Raw genomic sequence first — 17395 nt, 5'->3', positions numbered from 1 at the left:
CAATACCAATGCATTCTAAAGTGACATAATATGATATATGATATGAACTGATTTATTTTGTTTATGCTTGTTTTTGAACTTATTGGTGGTTGGGGTCTTTTAAGTTGATCATTCAGTTTTCACAAACCCATGCATGGTTCCCGAATTGAAAGTGGCTTCAAATTACAACACATTGTATGCAGGATGGCATTCACGATTTTCTCGGTAGCAAGAACTGCTTTCTTTGGTTGATAACTGATGTTGAAAATTGACTGAGGTTACATCTGCATTATATAGAAACATAACTAAGGAGCAACATGATGAGCTATGTATTTCCTGCTGCTCTGTTCTTATTTTAAAGGACTTTAATCCGAAGGTCATCCGTCCCTGTATTCACTGTTGGTTTTTCAGAACGCTTATAGCTCATCTATTTCTCGACAGATCGTAAAGTTCGTCTCCATTTCATTTTTATTTACATTGTTTGCGGAGACTACAAATCTTACAATTCATTCGTTTCCGAAACCACAGTTTAAGGTACGGTAATGTGCTCAATAGTGAAATATATGATAGTGAATGAGCTGAGGACCACTATACATTCCCTATCATAGCCATCATTTTGATTGTATGATATGTGCATACGCCAAAAGATGCCCGGCGTTGAACATTGAATAAGTACAAAGCCTTCAGAAAAATATCAAGAAGCAACTATAAGATAGTGAGAAAAAATTGAGAATGTTTGTAAAAAAAACGCAAAAACACAACATCAAAGGTTCTTTTCAGAACCTTCAACATGTTCATAAAGAGTAAACAGTAAACTAATCCATTCTTCAGTTAGATAGGTAGGTATTCACGTAGGAGAAGAAAATAAAACAATATATTTAAAATATATATTTAGCAAAAGCTGTCCCCTTTGTATAGTCCTTAGTCACTCCGGTTATGTCCCCGACATTACCCACTCGTCTTTTTTGGTATGAAATTCGTTAAAATTTTATAGAAAAATCAGAATTTATCTTCAAATTTCCCGGTTTCATGTATTCTTTCCACGCTGAAAGGGTTAGAAAAATCATCATTTTACAATGTGCTATGTACATTACGAGGAATGGCTTGTTATAAGTATTGTAACTTTAATTTTTTTCAACTAAGTAAACGATGAATAGGGCGTTTTGCGCTAAAAATACTGCAAATTCTTCTCGTATCGGCCCCTACATAATCAACGATATCAGCCAATTTGATGTGATATCGGTTTCATCGCAGTTATCCATAGTATCAATAACCGGTATGCATCATCAAACTTAAAATTTTCGAAGATTATCTATGACTTTGGTCAAATCGCGTGTTGAAACCATCGTAAATATACAAAACTCCAACTTTCTTACCATATACTGACGACATTCAATGGCTGAAATGAATCTAAATTGAAATAGAATGAATAATCACCACCGAATCTTGCTTTTCAGTGTGTAAAATAAACAAACACCCTCACTTTTGTGGTTCCGAGCTCTAATGTAGATGTCGCATGAGCTGATTTTTTTTTTATTATTAAAACGTTTATTTTTACAGGCTCAGTTACATAAGTTTAAAGGAGCCAAACTCCTATCTGTATAGTTACAAGTATACATAAACATTTTTTATTAATTCTAATGTTAATGAAGTAGAGAACCGATTACTCGCGGCTTGCTCGAGTTTAGAAGGGTGACATTTTGTTTCAGGAAAAGGATGGGATATAAGGATATGTTGACAATGTTCACACTCACATTCGCACTCACATTCATCATACTCAATTCTTAAGCCTATCTTATATCTAACATGTATTTACATTTCACCTTATTCTATTGTTAGTAAGAAGGGATTTGATTTCTCGCGAAGGAAAAGGAAAAGGAGAATATAAGGATATAAGGACAATCACACACGAAGATCGATAGCTTTTAGGAAGACATATATTTGGGACATGTAATCAAGGTCTAACCGAGCCAACACATCTCTCACCGGCACATTGGGCTGCCTTCCTCTAGCCCGAAGAGAGTTTTCTAAATTCGATCTGGCAACAAGATACACCTCGCACGACCAAACAACGTGTTCGATGTCGTGGTAACCTTGGCCACAAGCACAGATATTGCCATCGGCAAGATTAAAACGAAAGAGTAGCGCGTCTAACGAACAGTGATTGGACATGAGTTGAGAGAAGGTGCGAATAAAGTCCCGACTCAAGTCCAGACTTTTGAACCATGGTTTGAGGCTAACCTTAGGGATAATCGAGTGAAGCCACCGACCCAATTCATCTTCGTTCCACTTACGTTGCCAGTTAGCGATGGTATTTTTACGGACTAAAGAATAAAATTCATTGAAAGCGATTTGACGCTGATAAATATCGCCTTCAATTGCACCTACCTTTGCCAATGAGTCAGCCCTCTCGTTACCCGGAATTGAGCAATGTGAAGGGACCCAGACAAAGGTAATGACATAACAGCGTCTGGTTAAAGCACTCAAATTTTCTCGTATTCTCTCAAGGAAGTACGGCGAGTGCTTTTCCGGCCTCACTGAACGGATAGCTTCGACAGAGCTAAGACTATCCGTTACAATGTAATAGTGTTCAACAGGTCGTGAGGCGACGCTGTCCAGCGCCCAGTGTATCGCTGCCAATTCAGCAATATACACAGAGCAAGGATTCTGAAGACTGTGGGAGGTGCTAAAAATTTCGTTGAACACTCCAAATCCTGTGGACTCATTCATAGAGGACCCATCAGTAAAGTACATATTATCACAATTGACACGCCCATACTTTGCATTGAAGATCGTAGGAACGATCCCCGATCGATGATAATCTGGAATTCCATGGATTTTCTCCTTCATGAACAGATCAAAATGTACAGAGGAATTGATGTAGTCAGGAAAAAGAACACGGTTGGGAGTATACGAAGAAGGATCAACCTGCATGGAGATGAATTCATGATATGAGCTCATGAATCCTGAATGAAAATTTAGCTCGATAAGCTGCTCAAAATTTCCGATCACCAATGGGTTCATAACCTTACACCGGATGAGGAACCGAAGAGATAATAAATTGAAGCGATCTTTTAGTGGGAGTAGGCCTGCCAAAACCTCGAGACTCATGGTATGCGTTGAGGGCATACATCCCAACGCAATACGGAGACAAAGATACTGAATTCGCTCGAGTTTAATGAGGTGTGTTTTGGCAGCTGATTGAAAACAGAAACTGCCATACTCCATCACTGAGAGAATAGTTGTTCGATACAACATTATAAGATCTTCGGGATGGGCTCCCCACCAGGTGCCGGTAATTGTACGGAGAAAGTTTATTCTTTGTTGGCATTTTTTACTCAGATACCTAATATGGGCCCCCCAAGTACATTTGGAGTCGAACCAGACCCCAAGATACTTGAAAGACATAGCATGAGTGATCGGTTTACCCAAAAGTTGAAGCTTTGGTTTTGCTGGTCTATGCTTCCTAGAAAAAACCACTATCTCTGTTTTCTCCGTGGAGAATTCGATCCCTAGCCCAATGGCCCAGGTTGAAAAATTGTTCAAAGTATCTTGTAAGGGACCTTGCAGGTCGAATTCGTTTGATCCTACGACAGACACCACTCCATCATCTGCAAGTTGTCTTAGGCTGCAATTTTGTGTAAGGCAATTGTCGATGTCGCTTACATAGAAGTTGTACAAAAGGGGGCTTAAACATGAGCCCTGGGGGAGGCCCATGTAGGAGACCCGATTTACTGTCGAATCCCCGTGAGAAAAGTTCAACTGTTTCTCACAAAGCAAGTTATATAACATATTATTCAACAGAGGCGGCAGACCCCGAGAGTGTAATTTGTCTGACAAAACCTCTATTGAAACAGAATCAAAGGCCCCCTTTATGTCCAAGAATACTGAAGCCATTTGTTTTTTTTCGGCGTAAGCCATTTGAATTTCTGAAGAAAGCAACGCAAGACAATCATTTGTCCCCTTGCCACTGCGGAACCCATATTGTGTATCTGAGATTAAGCCATTCGTTTCAACCCATCGATCAAGGCGAAACAAGATCATTTTCTCCAACAATTTCCGTATACAAGACATCATTGCTATTGGGCGGTACGAATTGAAGTCGGACGCGGGTTTTCCGGGTTTTTGAATAGCTAAAACTCGTACTTGTCTCCAATCATCTGGAACAATATTATGTTCCAGAAACCGATTGAATAAATTCAACAAGCGATGTTTCGCCACATCAGGGAGGTTTTTCAACAAGTTGAACTTAATTCGATCCGATCCCGGAGCAGAATTGTTACATGAAAGGAGAGCAAGAGAGAATTCTACCATCGAAAACTCGGAATCAAGATCGCACCTATCTTGTGGTATATCTCGAACAATTTTTTGCACATGAACGGAATCGGGACAAACCTTCCGTGCAAAATTAAAAATCCATCGATGTGAATATTCTTCGCTTTCATTCGATGAAGAGCGATTTCTCATGTTTCGAGCCACTTTCCATAATATTTTCATTGACGTTTCTCGTGATAAACCTCCCACGAAATTTCGCCAATAAGCACGTTTTTTCCCTTTGATCAAGTTTTTTCATTGATTTTCAAGGTCCAAATACGTTTGAAAATTCTCAATGGTTCCACGTTTCCGAAAAGCTTTAAATGCGTTCGATTTATCCTGATAAAGCTTGGAACATTGGCTATCCCACCATGGATTGGGAGGCTCATGAGCTGATTCAGCTTTGCGTAAATTCGTCAATGAAACGTATCCGTGATGACAACGGTACGGTGTCGACATCTGGATACGAGATTAGTTTCCCACTAAACTTATAATTATAATATCAAATTATCTTCAGATAAAATTTTTGTATGAGATTATTACATCACAAGAAGAAACAAAGTTTTCCACTCACATTGAATAACAGTTTGATACGAAGAAGTTAATTTTCATTATTGATTTTTTATTTGAAAAGTGCTTATTCTGCCTGAAAACTCATTATAATCTTCGTCACTTCACTAACTCGTAAAACGTAGTTCAATGGCGTGCCGTTTATTTCGTTTCCACCGTGAAGTGTATTCGAGAATCAGGTCCATTGAAAAAACTTCAGAACTTCGGACAAATTCAGGATTTTTTATTAGGGGAGATGGGGGTAAGACGGACATGTTAAGGAAAACTTCAATTGTATCTTTGGAAACTCATGTTTTCAAAAATATAAAAACAGTTTCTTACAGTTCAATATACTGGTTTTCGAAATAACTGGCCAAATGTTTTATAAAAATGTGTTTTTCTATGTTTTTCACTGAAATTAAAACAAGTTGGACAGGTTCATAATATACGAAGCGTAGAGGTTTATCGCTCGCGATAGGAATAATTTCACTCTCTCCCAGTGTTTGTGCGTCCAGTAACTGAAATAGAACAAAAAGAGAAAGCAATATAAAAAGAGTTCAATCCCTTCTTACCTTCACTTTCCATCATGCTTTGGATGTGATTATGGATATGACTGTTCATTTCGCAACCCACCGACCCCCCGCCCACCCAGTGCAATTATTTCAATAATTTAATTTTAACACTTACGAATGAATTTACTTTTTCGTACATACCTAATATCGCTTCTCTGTTAACTCACAAACCGAAATATAACCATCAGCGAATTCAATTTTGCAATTAAACCACTCAAAATCCCTCATATCGAAGCCGCAAAAGTTACATTCACATCATGTTCGATTTTCGGCTTTTGTTTCTCTATTCCACTTTTGATCAGTATTCATTGTTATAGGATGGATTAAATATTATAGAATAGCATGTAGGAGGGTTTCCCATCAACAGAAGTTTGAAATTCATAATGCAACTATACAAATCAACCACCTGTTCATCATACCCCCACTTTCCGTCTTACCCGCGGTTCCCCTACTTACTTCTTTGTGTGTGTAACACATGCACTCTCCGTGTGTATACCCAGGAAATTTCCCTTGCCTTCTACTCTACGTACTTTGGACGTTGATCACCATTTCTGTTGTAATTGTGCTAAACAACAACAACAACAGCAACAATGGTAAGAATGGTAACAATTTCACCGACCATCGCGACCAGAACACCAAAGGAGAAGCAGCAGTCGAACAACACAGAAGAAACAAGAGTTGTAGTGATAAAAAGAAATATGCGTATTAGAATTACAGTTTTCCGCCATCTTTTTTCTCTGCAATCATTCTGAAAGAGTCTACAGCCTTTCTCAAGGCTTCCGATCCAGCGAATCAACCCGCATCCAACTTCGTCCACCGAAGAGAGCTCCACTCGTTTAGCCAATTGGTCCTGAGCTCAGAAGTTCCCGAATATACAGTCCACCACAACTTGGTCTTTGTTCCCAGACTGAACAGCATGGAATCGAATATTGGGCGTTATTATGTAAATAATAGGGTCGATAAGAGTTTTGCTCTTTAGCTCTATTTTGTTATTATACAATCCTATAATGTGAATCGAGCTAACGAGCAAAACTCTGTTCGACTCGAATTACATATAAGTGCCCTTAGATACCGAGCAAAGTCGATAGCATCGACCTAGTGGGACCTATCGGTGCAACTGTCGTAATTTTTCGAGTTGTTTGTTTTGCTTGTTGCATATCTTAAGAGAATTAGTTCGTTCTGGTTTGCGTCCCTGATATTTTTCCTTGGAAATCATTTCAGAAACGCCTCAAAATATGCTATTTGCAACACAATGAAGCTTGAGCTAGAGACGTCGGTTAATCGTTCGATTAATTCAAATAATCGAATATCTGAAATTATAATCGAGTAATTTTGTATCGAATAATTTAAAATCAAAACATGAATACATCGAATAGTTGCCACTGTAATCGCGATTAATGAAGAAAGGAATTTTTCTCGAGGTCAATGCATTTCTAGGTGAAGAATGAGGCTATATAATTTTTTTACCCAACATTTTTTCATCCAACCATCTAACATCGACAAGAATGACAACGAGATACGTGATTATGACAAGAAATAAATATTCGCTCGATTAATCGAATATTGAAAAACAATTATTCGAATGAATCGAATATTGAAAAATGCCCCAACGATTAATCGGTAATCAAATAAATGAAAAATTTAGACATCACTAGCTCGAGCAAGGACTCTATAAGTCTCGATTTGCAAATACGAAATTTGGCTCGATGTGATAATGATTGTTACGTCGAACGAAAGGAAAAATGGATTCACAAAGTAGACTTCAGATTCCCACAGCTTTGCGCAGCTTTTAACTGCAAATATATTTGCATGAATTTATATAAAGGTACACCGGGGCAAGTTGAAATTCGGGGTAAGTTAAAACGGAAATTATAACTTTCACTAGGAATGATGGATTGACGCGATAAAAATCTATAAAGTAAACATTATCTTATGGCAGCCATTATCAGAATATTGAAATGCATTAACGCAATCCGCGCCTTTGTTTACTCTTACTTGATCCGTGAAATGAAAACAAACATTTTGCGCGCTGACTGAATCGGTCCAAAAACACTGATTTTTTTCAAAAATATCGCCCGAATCGCACGTCAGGTAATCAAATAGGGATAACCAAGTATAGTGGCTTTGAAAACCAAACTGAAAAATCTTTTTCCGTATAGCTCTGAGCATTTAAACTCGCCGCATGTTTTTTCCAACCCGGGGGAAGTTAAAACCAGTGAAAATCGACTATTTTTAAAACATTGCTGGAGATTCCGGACGTTATTTGTCGATGATTGCTGTATGAATGAATGATAGTAAATTTAAAAAATATGAATCATTTATATTTCGTTCCTCAGTATGTTCTACATAACTTCTGAATACACGGACATAATACAAGCAAAATTTGTTAGTTTTGCAACTAGAGGTCGTTCAAATATTTCGTAACGCAATTTTTTACTATTTTAGACTCCTTCTTCCCTACACAACATGAACAAATCGTCATTCGCATAAACATGTTTAGATTTAGTTGTATTTATTCCCAAACATTTTTTCCAATTTTTCCGACAAGCCATCCCCTCCTCCCTTTTCGAGTGCGTTATGTAATATTTGAATAATTGAATGATCCCATAAACCTCAATAGTTGCCGTTTCGAGTGGCTCTACTCTGACATGACCGTCTAAAATAGTATTCTTGATGTTATTGTTTCATATATTGATTCCTAGTATGTTGTGTCCATTTTGTGTGTAGTAGACTACTCCTCCACATCTCACGTGTACCAAAACCCTTTTTTCAAAATGTTTATATGTAATTCTTTCAATTTAGTGTTTCATAAATCAGTTGTAGATAGTTTGAGAAGCAAAATCGCACATTAAACTCATGATAATTCCGCGTTTCAACTTACCCCGCACTACGAGACAACGGGAAACAATGCATATGAAAACAAAACATTTTCAAAATTGATATTTTTCAAAGTATCCAGTGTGAATCCCTATTTTTTATCGAAAGTCATCTGTTATACCTTGTATATGCTGCAAACAGATTTCAATTTAGTGATCTAGTGATTTTTTAAGATAACTTTCAAGTTGAACTTCCAAAAAATCGTTCCAACTTGCCCCGGTGTACCTTAATTTTAATTATGTTATAATCCTTTTTCAGCGGGCACAGCAATAGTGATGGTCGATTCGATTTACATAATAGTGCCCATTAGATTAAATTAATTGTGGCAACGACGTAGGCTGTTGTGATGTCAGAAAAACATTGCGTACTGAATTTTAAAGAAATTAACAAGAGCAAAGACTGTTTACAACAAATTTTAGTAGGCTGAAGATCAATCGTGAATGTTGATTGATATGTGTTCCAATAGTCTCTAAAGTCCACTTCGTAGAAAATTGAAGAATCTGAGGTTGAACGATTTTTCACTTATCGCGAGTGCACACGCAATCATTTGGTCATAAGAGCTCTCACTGAGATACGCATAACTTCGAAACAGGGAACAGGGCGGACTCGATTATATACAGTCTCCGATTTCTTTCCACTGTATATATTCGAATCATGTATATAATCGAGTCAAAACAAATTTTTTTATTTGTTTTTTATAAGAATTCAATTCATAATTCATCCACTTAAAGTCAGAAAATACCTTTCAAATCCGAATTCTTTCAGGAGGTAATAGAGGATCATATTTGATGAAAAGAAATTTTCCCACATGTGTCCGAATTTCAACAATGACAGAGTTATTGAACTTGTCCTCTGTTTCGGGCTCTGTTTGCCTTAAACTGGCTCTAATTAAAAAAATTCTCTGCGTAGGACAATTCTGTTGATTCTATTTGAAGTTCTAGTTGTGAAACTATCAAATTAGTGGATTTAAGTAACATTTTAGAAGAATTTTAGAAAAAAACTTAGTGTGTTAGTGGGTTTTAATGTGTTATTCTTAATTTTATCCAAAAAAATCATAATAAACTTGATCAATAAATTTGATGTTCTCTAACTGCTCTACAATTCTTCTTCTTCTTCTTTTTAGCTTTAAGAGGGTTGAAACTTTTCAGTTCATTCGCCTCTAGGCTCTACAATTCGTTCTTTGATACCCAACTTCTATCTTTCTTAGCTCCGCTCCAATATCATTTTAAACAATTTTTACTCCACTGTACTCATAAAAGCCAATTAACATTCATTTTAACGTTGAAATATTTCATTTTCGCTTGAAATAAGTCATATATGAAATTTTTTTTTAGTATATAATCGAGTCCGACCTGTATATATTTAATTACTAATAACGAAATTCATGAATTCTCATTGACACGTTGAGTCCCGTTTCGGTCCCAAAGGACTGACATTGGGCTTTTCACCACCGTAATCTTATTACTAAATAAGGAAATAAAAAAGAACATGGTTAGTTTTCGGATGTTTTACGATATGTGACTACTTTCTAGTCGAATTTCTGACTATTTTTTATTCATACAATAAATATCGTTCGGAGCGGGCACCGACACTGATATTGTGCAAATACTCTTGATGCGGGATAAATGGAAAGCGCAGCAAGAACGATCCGAGGCTCAACGTGTTAATTATCAGAAAGAAAACGGTTGACAGTGCTTTCAATAACACATTCTTTGAATGATACAATGAAATGAGCGATTTGGTATAACTCGGAGGAAAGCTTTCTATAATTTTAACAATCAAAAACTATTATACGAATATGAATTATCTTGTAGTTGACAGCCAGTTTATTGAAGAAACCCTTGCTGTGATATAAAAGCATAAATAATCGAAAGGTACTTTTCAATAGTTCATCTTTATTACGATCTCCAATCAAAATATCATCTTCTCTTATCGGTTGTCGTCTCTCCCTTTCACCACTGTAATCATATGGAAAGCCAATAGTTACAGCAAATATAAAAAACGCGGACCCCATTCCTTGCCAACGTTGCAAAAAAAATTGTAATCCTACACCAACACAATCACCCCTATTCTGTATTTCGATCGATTCGAAATATTTCGTACGACTTGATAAAATTCCATTCTGTATTCCGTTCGAGTTTACAGTATTTCGTTCGATCTGTTTCTCTTTGTAAATTGAATGGGTGAAACGTTCAAAATAGGGAATTATAACTCGAACGAAATAACGGTTCCGAACGAAATGGAAATCCATCGGAATAAAGGGTGTGTCACATCAAATTGCATCACGGAAAAAACGCTGTAGAAATTCGCCCAGTAGACCGATCCTTTTGAAAATTTTAGACAGTAAAATAAAAACTATTAAACAACTTTTGGCCTTTTCTTTTTTATTCATACTTCAAGCCCAAGCCCGTATGCTCGCACCTTCCTCTTTACCCCGTCCATAAGGTTCTGTACAACGTCAGGTTGTAGTTTTTTTTTGAACAGAAATCCATTTTCTCTTGAAGTCCGCCTCCGATTTGACAACTTTTGGGTTCTTCCGGAGGGCCTACTTCATAATCGCCCAATATTTCTCTATTGAGCGAAGCTCCGGCGCGTTGGGCGGGTTCATTTCCTTTGGCACGAAGGTGACCCCGTTGGCTTCGTACCACTCCAACACGTCCTTTGAATAGTGGCACGAAGCGAGATCCGGCCAGAAGATGGTCGGGCCCTCGTGCTGCTTCAATAGTGGTAGTAAGCGCTTCTGTAGGCACTCCTTAAGGTAAACCTGCCCGTTTACCGTGCCGGTCATCACGAAGGGGACGCTCCGCTTTCCGCAAGAGCAGATCGCTTGCCACACCATGTACTTTTTGGCAAACTTGGATAGTTTCTGCTTGCGAATCTCCTCCGGAACGCTGAATTTGTCCTCTGCGGAGAAGAGCAACAGGCCCGGCAGCTGACGAAAGTCCGCTTTGACGTAGGTTTCGTCGTCCATTACCAGGCAATGCGGCTTCGTCAGCATTTCGGTGTACGGCTTCCGGGCTCGCGTCTTCCCCACCATGTTTTGCCTTTCGTCGCGATTAGGAGCCTTCTGAACCTTGTATGTACGCAGGCCCTCCCGCTGCTTGGTCCGCTGGACGAATGAACTTGACAAATTCAGCTTATTGGCGACATCCCGGACCGAACTTCTCGGATCACGTCAAAACTGCTTAACTACGCGCTTGTGATCTTTTTCACTGACGGAGCATCCATTTTTGCCGTCCTTCACCTTCCGGTCGATGGTTAGGCTCTCGAAGTATCGTTTTAGTACTCTGCTGACCGTGGATTGGACGATTGCCAGCATCTTACCGATGTCCCGATGTGACAACTCCTGATTCTCGAAATGAGTGCACAGGATTAATTCACGACGCTCTTTTTCGTTCGACATTTTTCCAAATTTACGAAAAATTGACAGTGAAGCATGGCCAACGTGATCTATACACTCTTATCTGATTTTAAAGCGAAAGCTGAAGATATAATTCCTAAAAATTAAATTTCTACAGCGTTTTTTCCGTGATGCAATTTGATGTGACACACCCTTTACAGAATAGGGCTGAATGTTGGGTAGTTCGCAGCTCACCTCAATCATCTACTCGAATCCATTTGTAACTATTTTTTCCAGAAGGCAGAACAATGTTTGCACTTGATGTTTTACTTGGGCCTGATTACAAACGTCACTTCACGGTGAAAACGGAATAAAATGCATGCAAATTGCATACAATTCATTTCGTTTTCACCGTGAAGTGACGTTCGTGATCAGGCCCGTTTTACTTGTTTCGCTATTATAAATATTCAACGAAATCGTGTAGTGTTGCTTCCCTGCTCCCGCAGTTTTCTTGATATTTTAGACATTTCCGGCAAATGGCGGTTCTTTTCGGTCTCAGCAAACAAACTAACAATGAATGATTGAATGTTCACATAAACCAAACTTCTTATTAGTTTTAGGGGGAAGCAATTCAAGCGCTTACGGTTGAACGTACAAAATAACATGTTTTATGATTCAAAATTCTAAGTGAACAATACTTTATGGAAAACTGGAAACGACACCACAAAAAGCTAACTATTTCTGTGCCCTTCTTTCTCGATTCATATATATATTTTTGTTCTTCAACGAAAACTATTCTGTTGATATCTTGCAACAAATCTAGTGAGTTGCAGAAAGACTGGTCCTTAAGTGAGTGTTGTTTTCAAGTTGTTCAAAAATGATTTTGTTGATTTTCATATGTTCGTTTGCTACGCTGGGTGCCTTTCTAATCCAACCGTCGGCTCCAGTTCAATAGTTACTAGACTAGTGTAAACTGTACATATGTATGGTATTAATCGTTTTTGTTCTTTTTTCATTAGTTATTTAAGTACATGTAAAAGTGCGCGGGAGACTTCTTACGTGAGTAGATGACGACGGCACAAGAATAAAGATACTTGCGACGCGTCTTGATATGAGTGTTTACTTGTCCCCTGGAGCACCAGAAAATCGAATATCCCACACGCGTGACTTAGATAGTTTTCATTAATTTTTGTTTTTTCGAATAAGTGGTTAATATCATATCGGTTGGACAACACTCAGTGTTTGTGATTAGTATTAGTAGGCCTTGCTTAATGATTTGAAGTTTCACACGAAGGAATGAATCCCCTGAATTACTGCTTCGTCAAATATGCTCGTCCGAGGTGATAAATTTGCTTCCTGTGTATAAACAATACGATACATTTGTTATTCCAACTGTTGTTCTCCTACTTAAACTTTCTTTGTTTGTAATCTAGCTTGGTATTCTTATAGACAGAACGTCCGTTTTTAGGCCTTACAAATAAAGGTAATAATTATAATATGTAATTTAATCTTCGTTTGACTGAGGCAAATTTGGCAAGCAAAAGGCCAGACAATTGGTTCGTAACAAATTGATATAATTTAGCATAAATAAATTAAAAATAGTAATAGTTGTCCTGTTTTGTCCACATAAACAGTGATATGTCAGTAAATAACCGGAACAATAATCTACTATCGACTATACATGACAAATTAAATTCACAGTTACACGATTTAATCCAAAGATGCACAAGCGCTATTCAATTTCTAATTGTGAGTGTGTGTGTGTGTGTGTGTCGAAGAAAGCTCTATGTATTACATTATTTTACGGCAACCAAACGATGCTCTGCAGCATTAAATGTCCCCATTTTCCATCGCCTTGTTCAGGTCGGCAATAATCTTATCCATGATATCCCGGTATGGCGACTCTTGCCGGAAGCACGTCTCCAGCAGCGATGGATCGCTGAAAAATTCAAACACTTCGTCGATTCGGCCAATCGATTTGTCTGTCAGATGCCGCTCGACGCAGCTCTTCAGTAGCCTGTGCACCTCCTGCAGTGATTTGAGCAAATAGTTCAGATCGAAGCTGTAGTCCACCTCATAGAACGAGATGATGGCCATCTGGAGCGTTTGGAACTTGGCTCGGAATCGGTCCGCCAGCTTCAGCTCATCAGCGGTGAACTGGCCGTTGCGGTTGAGGACGGCAATCTTTATGACTATTTTGATGACGTTCTTAACTAGTTTTTCGGCATCCTTTTTGCTACCGGACTAAAGCACAAAAAAAGAGAGAACAAAAGAAAAAAAACATAGATTAAAGCAGTTGTTTGGATCGTTTTTTTTTTCATCTTCTTACATGTGTCTTGGCTAGCCGGTAGACGTTGTCCAGCAGTGAGGCGGTTGTACCATCGATGAACACTTTGGCCACATTTTTGGTAGCCATTCGGGACAGAATCTTCTTCTGGGCCCGTAGGCCAATATCTTTCGCTTTGAAGGCATTGTCGGTCATAACTGAAATCGTTAGAGAAGAGAAGCATTGTTAGAACGATAGCCATAATCCGCATAAAAAAGTTTCAAAAATTGAAAACGTGTTGCTTTCTATTCACATTTCTGTCTTCGAATAGCACACATTTGCATATACAATTCAGAAGGCTAGTTTTTGTGAGCAACGAAATTCTTCTTCGCCGGGGAAGAATCATACGCCTTACGTTCTGCATAACAAAAAGTGACTCACACCGTTCTGAATCAGTTGTGTTCGAATGCTATTTGATTTTATGAATCAGTTTCGAGCGATAATAACGATAACACTTCTTCCGAATGGCGTGTGATCGTTATGGTTCAGAACCTAGAGATACCAGAATGTTGATGAAGTGTGAACACATATATCGTCTATATATATGTGCTCAGCGAATGCCTAATTAATGTCTAAATTCATCGTTTGGCAATTAGCTGGAAGTTGTTTTCTTCCCATCTAATTTTCAGGTTTCCAAACCATAACTAATCTGTGCATGATATCGAACTTTGTGATTCCCGCCAACAAACGATGAGTTATGGTTACTAAAGCGTTTCAAACGGATTTGTTCAAACAGCGGTACTCAATGTTTCTTTGTATCGTTTCGTTATCGATTTTTCAATTCGTACAATCGGTTTTCTCCGACTCTTGATGATGGCTGGATTAGTTCAAACGAATGCCGTATTATTCGGTCTTACTTATATCCAGCTCCCACAAATATATCTTGACTGATGGCCGTTGCTCTCCGAGGCACCATAAGGCGATTTTCACACACGGAGAGACGACTATAACAATAAACATTTATGTTGTCAAACAAATCGTTTGCGAAATAGTCGCATGAAAAAAAAGGTAGAAAACAAACCCCCCAGAGCATAAGTATTCACCCAACTGTTGCGAAGAATAATAAAACGAATAAAACTTTTACAATCGAATCGAGCTATGCGTTAGAATCGGAAAAGTACGTAAGGTGATGGTGCCTCCAGGGCGAATTTATTCCCACTAATCATTGTTCTATTACTTTGGGTGGAATTCCGTTCAGACTTTGGAATGTTTATTCTGTGTATGGTACTCACCGTCGATAAGAAAAAATACAGTAGAACCGCGATTATCCGCGGTGCGGATTATACTTTATTCTAAGCACTCAACAATGTACGAAAATATCATGTTGAAATTCAAACTGTTTGTGTTACAACAAAATATACGAAATATATTCATATTATAGAAGTTGGACAGAGTGTAGTGGTGCCGTGGCAAACTCACCAAAATGGAGATATGAATTTTTGAAATTTTTATAAATGAACGTCAGCTTGAAAACCCAAACGATGCCTAGCATTGATTGAACCAAGGCCGACTGGATCTTTTTCCTTTCTTGAATGGCACTAACTTTCCCAGTGGAACTTTTGCCTTCTCATTGTAGGCACTAATTGCGTCATTTTTTTATTAGTAGTTGTGGCTGCAGGGTATCGTGCTGATTACGCTGGAGGAAAGATCCTCTCTGGAGCCACCAAACGTGGCTGCAGGGTATCGTGCTGATTACGCTGGAGGAAAGATCCTCTCTGGAGCCACCAAACGTGGCTGCAGGGTATCGTGCTGATTACACGAAGGGAAAGCCCTTTACTGGACGCTATGTGGTAGGCCAGATCACGTAGAGCGCATAACGAGTATGCGCCTACTGGTGCGATCCGGTAGTACCGCGTCACTTGGGAGTTTGGCCGGGCGGAGCCAAGGGAAGGAAAAGGGAGAGGAAGGGTGGTTGGAATTTCGGATCTTTGGAGGAGGGGTGTTCAATACTTACCAGCGCTTGTTGCGCTGGGATCTGCCGGCGATGATGTCCAGGGTGCTCCCGATGGTGTCCAGGATGCTCGGGCGATGTCCAGGGTTGTGATACGTTTATGACAAAAAAGAGGGGTTCGGTACTTCGCCACGACGCTCCTACGTCCGTGGTATGGTTGAGAGTGTCCAGTTGAGAGTGCGTTTATTCTGTTCAAGTTTTCTCTTATATACAGACATTGCCTTCTTATCTACCCCAGAAGGGCGTAGCATAAGAGAGAGAAAATTACAATTATTTATTCTAAGCCAGACGGGCGAACGAGGGATGATTATTAACACGCTCGCAGGCGTGTTATCTTTTCCTCTCCGTTTTATTACTTATTGTCCTAGCTCGGAGATAGGCTCCGTTTATAGCACCCATAGTGCTCTCTTTTTGGGATTTCTCCCGTCCTTCGGTATTTACGATCGGAGATAGGCTCTGATCGTAAACACATTACGTCGTTTTGCTTATTTTTGTTTTGTTCTCCTTCCCGGCGGGTTATCGCTGGCCGGAGGAGTTTTATGATATTTAGGTTTTCAGCTAGCAATAATCGCACTTCGGAAAAAACCTCATTAGTTACGATAAAGCCACTGCGCAAGCTATTCTGTGTATTTAGGATAGAGCGCGATCTAAGCATCCGCTCTATCGTTCTCGCCATGAATCACGCTCTAAAGGCATGATCCGTGCGGCGACAGTAGTACTTAGCTGAGACAAAAAAACACGCCTTGGATGTACACCCAGGTTTTTTTACGCGGAGGATACGTACCTCGTAAAAAAACCGCGTGAATTGAAAAATCCGCGTTTATTCGAAAATCCGCGTAAAAAAACCCGCATTAATTGCAAAATCCGCGTAAAAAGTCACAGGAGGGTTGTGGCCGAGACACGACCGCATAGTTGACGTAGGATTCCGTTAGGCTATCTGTTGATTATGGATATGTTTGAAGAATTACATCGTTAAACTCTTTGATAATGATTTGGTGACCCTGAAAAGGGCCGTTTCGTTTGGTTGTTGTATTATGTTTGTCCAGTCCACCAGTGTTTACCGAGTGATGATAACAGAAGGATGGTAATCAGTCGTAGGATGGTGCGTATCAGATAAAAGATACCGAAGTGGAACGAGATATGATGAAAACCGCCGGCTGTGATCCTAGACGAGATGCCTCCTGTGTTATGTACGGATAAAATAAAAAAAACTCACCAATATAATATAAGATAATTATAAATACAATTATCAATTTTTCTCATCAGTAAAAACAAGAAAACATATTGGAAATGGAAAAGGTAATTTTCTTTCATAATTTTTTCCTTTCTGAGTGTTTATTCAATCCAATGCGAATTTTAATTGGACTAACAACACCTAATACTCTATGTAGATCATATCTGAAATCACTTTTTTCTAATATTTCTTCACTTTTACAATTTTTCTCGTCGTATAAACTTTCCATTGGTGAAATTGAACAACACAAGAA

At 38.7% G+C, this 17395-nt stretch overlaps 1 protein-coding gene and 1 pseudogene across 3 annotated transcripts in view; both read right to left on the bottom strand.

Moving 5' to 3' along the window:
- Positions 1-10166: 10166 nt before the first annotated feature.
- LOC129775098 (tumor necrosis factor alpha-induced protein 8-like protein) overlaps positions 10167-17395 on the bottom strand; it is a 67320-nt gene continuing 60091 nt past the window's right edge. For 2 of the 3 annotated variants that reach the window (XM_055779356.1, XM_055779357.1), the window contains exons 3-4: positions 13961-14115; positions 10167-13875 (exon numbers count right to left, since the gene is read on the bottom strand). In XM_055779356.1, coding sequence (XP_055635331.1) covers positions 13462-13875; positions 13961-14115 — 569 coding nt within the window. In that variant the 3' untranslated portion in view covers positions 10167-13461. Of the gene's footprint in view, positions 13876-13960; positions 14116-15911; positions 16227-17395 lie in introns of those variants that run through there. The other variant, XM_055779358.1, reaches the window with a different exon arrangement.
- Positions 16399-16528, bottom strand: LOC129780770 (U4 spliceosomal RNA; annotated as a pseudogene).

This window comes from Toxorhynchites rutilus, chromosome 3 (assembly GCF_029784135.1).
Source record: "Toxorhynchites rutilus septentrionalis strain SRP chromosome 3, ASM2978413v1, whole genome shotgun sequence".
Lineage (NCBI taxonomy): Eukaryota > Metazoa > Arthropoda > Insecta > Diptera > Culicidae > Toxorhynchites > Toxorhynchites rutilus.
This window is presented reverse-complemented; position numbering and strand designations above follow the sequence as displayed.